Source organism: Serinus canaria, chromosome 9 (assembly GCF_022539315.1).
Source record: "Serinus canaria isolate serCan28SL12 chromosome 9, serCan2020, whole genome shotgun sequence".
Lineage (NCBI taxonomy): Eukaryota > Metazoa > Chordata > Aves > Passeriformes > Fringillidae > Serinus > Serinus canaria.
In genome coordinates this window covers 9,010,705-9,015,436 of record NC_066323.1, presented here as the reverse complement: position 1 = coordinate 9,015,436, position 4,732 = coordinate 9,010,705, and the positions used below count along the sequence as shown (strand labels likewise).

The following is a 4,732-nucleotide window of genomic DNA, read 5'->3' as shown; positions in this document are numbered from 1 at the left end:
CCTGGAATAGCAGTGCCTCTGGCACAAAGCTCTGCTCCCACCAGCAGAGCTGGGGGCCAGATCCAGCGCAGGCTCTTTGTTGCTGTCAGCAGGGATGGCGTCTCCATCCAGCACCAGTGATAGAAGTGCAGCTATGGGCTGAAGCACGTCTGGGACAGATGCTGCCCTGCCCTTGTCACGCTGCTGTGGATCCAGGGCTCAGCTGTTAACCATAGTGGGCTCATTTCCACGGGTGCCATTTGGGATCTGGGCATGGATGTGCTGCCCAAGGCTGTGTGCTCTTGCAGGGAGCTCAGCTGGGATCTGCAGTCTTGCAGCACCAGGCAGGATTCAGTCCATCAGAGCATCACAGGATTGGGCACAAGTTTACTTTTGCATATGGGATCAAAGCTTAAAATATCAGCTGGCCTTTCTCACTCCTGACTTTTCTAAAACATCTGAACAATTTCTTCTTTAGCTCTGTTAAAATCAATCAATCTGACATTTAAATTGTATGTGAATTTGATAAATAAAGACAGGTTTCAAAATGCCACACGGAATGATTTTTTTTTAAAGTTTTTCAACTACTTAGGACAAAAAATGTTACAATGCTTGACTTTTCATTTAGTTACATAAATAATTTTTTTATAAATATCTCTTTATAAACAATATATAAATAGCTTTACAACATAAATACATTTATGCATGACATGAATTTACAAACAGCAATGTTATACAGCTGGCTTCATCAGTCTCTTGGAAAAGCACTGTCCCTTGTCTCGGTGAGTGTTTGTATATATAATATATGTAAGATAGAGAGCACTTGTTAAAAAAATAACAAAACCAAAACAGTTGGTGCCATGACTCCTCGTACCAAAAAGAAAAACACAACCACATCTTTTGTCCATTCCAAGGGGGTCTCTGCTTCTCTAGGTGTTGCCTGGGGGATGGCTGTGCCTGGCCGTGCGTGGTAGGAAAAAGTGGACTACAGATTCAAAGCCCTGCGAGGAACAAGAACAAAGTGCCCATTAGTACTTGCCACAGAGCATCCCTTACCTATCCCCAGCCAAAACCCCTGCCAAAGTATCTGTGGCCTTAGGCTGGGGGATGCTGGACTCAGCAGAAGCCATCCCTGAGATTTTTGCTTGTGCTAAAGCAAGGAAGGAAATGCACCCTTTGCCTTCTGGCTGGTGTTCAGGGGAGAGGCTGAGGGAAGCTGCTGCTCCTCCTGCCCTTGTGTCTATTGGAGTTTTTTTTCTTGTTCTGATGGGTTTAGTGAGAGAGAAGGGATGTGACCTGCCTACATGGGGGTATGTGTGCTCCTCTTGGAGCCCTGAGCTAGCAATACTTGGCAAAATTGAGGAGTCTCTAAATGAGGGAAGAGAGAAACAGCACCCATCCCTCCAGGACAGGTCACAAACCAGCACTGCCATCCTGTAGGCACCTTTGGATTGTGCTATTCCCATTGCCCTGCAGAGCAGCAGGATGCTGGATCCAGTCCCTCTGTGCCCAGTTATGTTACTGCAGTGCTGTGCCATGGGAAGAACAAGTGGCCTGGGCTGCAGGGGTAAGTGCTCCCCAAAATGTGAGCTCATCTGTGTGTGTCCTGCTGGCAGGGCCAGGCCAGAACCGGGCCTCAATGTCTCCAGTACCCGCAGGGAGACCTGGCAGGGGAGGACTGCCATGTTTTTCCCAAACCCATCACTTAGGGGAAGCAACACTCCTTCACCCATTGGTTGCTACACAGTGGCTGTGAAGAACCGTGGGAGAAACTTCTCCCAGCTTCCCATAACTTGCTCAGATACAAAGCTGCAGTTAGGAAAGTGCTACTCGTGGTTGTCACCACACCTGGAAGACACCTGGAGGACTTATGTGTTGTTTTTCCTTAAATTAAAAGCACTGGAGCACAGGAGCCTCCCTAACTCTCCAGCTGCAGGCACACGAGGGGTATCCTGCCCTCCCAACACCTATCCGTAGGTCACCTAAGTGTGTCAAGCAGAGGGGGCAACTAGGAACATGTGGCTGCACCGCAGCTCCTCCTGCATCCTCCCCGGAGCCCACGGGTCTAGCTCAAATCAGGGGGAATCCAGTTTGAGCCGTTGCAGGAGCAGCTGGGGTCTCTGACCCTTCTGCAGGGCAAGGCAGCGGGAGCGCCGATGGATTCCGGGCAGGAATGTAATAAGGCCACCTTTGGGGTGGCCTCTTTGGGGTCGTCCTCTTTGCCCGCCAGCAAAGCCAGAGGTTGCAAGGCTCAGCGGGGTGAACACCTGCCGTCCCGTCCGCTGGCATCTCGCGTTCGCGGAGCAGCGCATCCTCCGCATCCCCCGCGGTTCCGGAGCGCAGCCCCTCGGCACCATACTAGCCCCGTCCCGGCCCCATCCCGGCCCGGCCGCGCACTCACCGCCAGGGGTCCCTCAGCATCCGAGGCCGCTCATGGCGCCGATGCGATCCAGCTTGAGCCCGAAGCAGCCCTTGCCCAGGCCCTTCTTGTGGAGGCCCTTGTGGCGGCGGCCCGGCGGGTCCTGCAGCAGCCGCGCCCAGCCCGCCCGCGGCCGCGCCTCGGCCCGCGCCTCCCGCGCCTCCCGCGGGCCCGAGCCGCCGCCGCCGCCGCTCCGCTCCTTCTCCCGCTCTTTCTCCCGCTCCGCCGCTTCGGGCGGACCCGCTGCTGCCGCCGCCGCCGCCGATCCGCGGGAGGCCTGTGGGGAGGAGTGGGTCAGAGCACCGCCGTCCCCAGCGATCCCCATCAGTGTGGGGGACCCCACGTAAGGGACGCGCAGAGGGGTCGGTGTATCCCCACTGCGATGCAAACTCGCGACTGGGTCTGTGCCCGGCAGTGCAGTCTATCACCCCGCGGCTGTGCCCAGGGCATCTTCTCCCCTCCCTAAATCTGTGCTCCATTCCCTGGGGTCAGAGCATCCCCCTGACCCACACCGTAGCGGTGTCTTCCTGTCCCGCTCCCTGCATATCCACACAGCCTCTCCAAAGGGCTGGTGGTGCTGCACACCTCAGCTGTGCTGCTGCCGCTAACCTGTCGTCCCTTTCCGTCCCGTCCTCCCACCCACCCATAATCTGAAGGGGCCTGAAAGCTGGCAGGTCCTATTATTTCAGATCCTTTCGGTCACTGCATCCCTCACCGGTTTACAGACCTCTTCAGATTATGGGGAGGGGTCCTGCCCCACAGCTCCCCGTGCACCACTGCCTTGCAAACTGTCCCCAGCAATGGCGGGGACATCGGGGATCCTCCTCCCTGCTGCTCCCTCCCCTAGTTAATGCTCTCTGTGTCCTCCCAGTCCTCTAATTCTGACCCACAATTAGAGGGACACACCTCCTTCCTTACTGTTCTCCCATCTCCCAGGCCTTCCATCTCTCTCCCTGCTCAGAGCTGCTGCCCACCAAGCCCTGTAAATGTTCATCCTCATTCATTTTCCCAGCAATCCCCTCTATCAACACTTTCTTCAGCCTGCACTCCAGTGCCTTACAGGGACACCGCCACTCCCATCCCACTGCTGCCCTGGGGCGCTCGTCAGAAGACCGTGTCCCCAAACCTTAGGGCAGTACCACCCAGTGTCTGTGGCCTCGGGCACATCCCTTGTCCTCAGCATCTCGGGACAACCAGGTCTCTGGGATACTCTCATTTGGGGCGCCCCTTCCCCACGGGACACGCGGGGACGGGACACCCACCTGTGTGCCCCTGCCCGGCCTGTTTTGTCAGGACAGCCCGGAGGGCTCTGCACTCGCACCCTGTCCCACCGTGCACCTGCTGCCTGCCCCGCTCCGGCTCTGCTCCCCCTCCCCCGTGCCCGGCACAGAGAGGTCTCCAGGGTGACTCCGGGGAGCACACTGCCACCCTCCCCTGCCCCGATCCCGCGGGCTGCGGGGCGCACCGCCTCCCATTCCAGTCTCTGGTTTGGGGCGGATGTCCCCGGACGTTCGGGACAGCCTGGAGAAGCAGGGAGTCCCCCTTGCAGTCGAACAGCCCAAGCGGGGAGAAGAACCCCTCTTTGCACTGACTCCGGCACCCCTCAGGCACCCCACGTTTCCCTCTGTGCCGTTAGGATTCTGAGCGGGACCGGGAGAGGAGGAAGAGCCGGAGAAAAGGAGAAAGCTCCAGCCGTACCTTCTGTGGGAGCTGAGACGCCGGCTTCGCCTCCAGCCTGACGGAGAGCAGCGCGAGTAAAAGTCCACCAGCCAGCAAGGGTGAGATCTGCATCCTGCGGGGCCGAGCGGCAGGGGGGTCGGGGGGGCAGCGGGGAGCCGAGGGCAGCCCCGCGGAGAGGACGGGACCGACGGGAGTCAAAGTTCAGAGCGGAGCCCCGAGGTCCCTCCTGCCGCCTGCGAAGTGCCGAGCTAGTGAACTTGGGCTGCTTTCTGCTTCATTCATTTTATAACCCAACCTGCTCGGTGATGTCATCTAAATACCCAGGTCCAACCCGGCCTGCACTCCACAATAGCAGGAATTTAAAGGGGGGGTGGTGGTATCCCCTCTCCCCTGGCAGTAACAAATGACACAAGACAACCAGCTCCGGGAGCTGGAGACCCGAACGGGAAAGCGAGGGGCATTTGGCTTGATGCCCCCGCCCTCCCCCAAACGCCCCCGGCCCCCCTGCAAGCTGCCTGCCCTCCCCTTGCCGGCTGCCCCACGGCCCCTCGGCTCCTCGCACTGCCCTGCTGACCTCCCGCAGAAGAACGCGGGCCAGGCGGGGGTGGGGGGGTGGTCCCCGTGCGGGATTCATCCCAAAAGACAGGAATAAGT

General features: G+C 58.1%; 1 protein-coding gene across 1 annotated transcript; it reads right to left on the bottom strand.

Moving 5' to 3' along the window:
* Window positions 1-519: 519 nt before the first annotated feature.
* NPPC (natriuretic peptide C) lies at window positions 520-4,352 on the bottom strand. The gene is made up of 3 exons (XM_030227221.2): window positions 4,097-4,352; window positions 2,381-2,675; window positions 520-980 (listed from the first exon to the last, which is right to left on the bottom strand). Exons 1-2 carry the CDS (start codon window positions 4,187-4,189, stop codon window positions 2,394-2,396), a joined length of 375 nt encoding a protein of 124 aa, XP_030083081.1. The 5' UTR covers window positions 4,190-4,352; the 3' UTR covers window positions 520-980; window positions 2,381-2,393.
* Between the last annotated feature and the right edge of the window lie 380 nt (window positions 4,353-4,732).

Bases quoted from the DNA above. Each gene is read 5' to 3' on its own strand.
- NPPC (XM_030227221.2), bottom strand. From the start codon at position 4,189: ATGCAGATCTCACCCTTGCTGGCTGGTGGACTTTTACTCGCGCTGCTC. The intron at 2,676-4,096 runs GTACGGCTGGAG...TCCTCCCCACAG, and splicing joins CGTCTCAGCTCCCACAGAAG to GCCTCCCGCGGATCGGCGGC.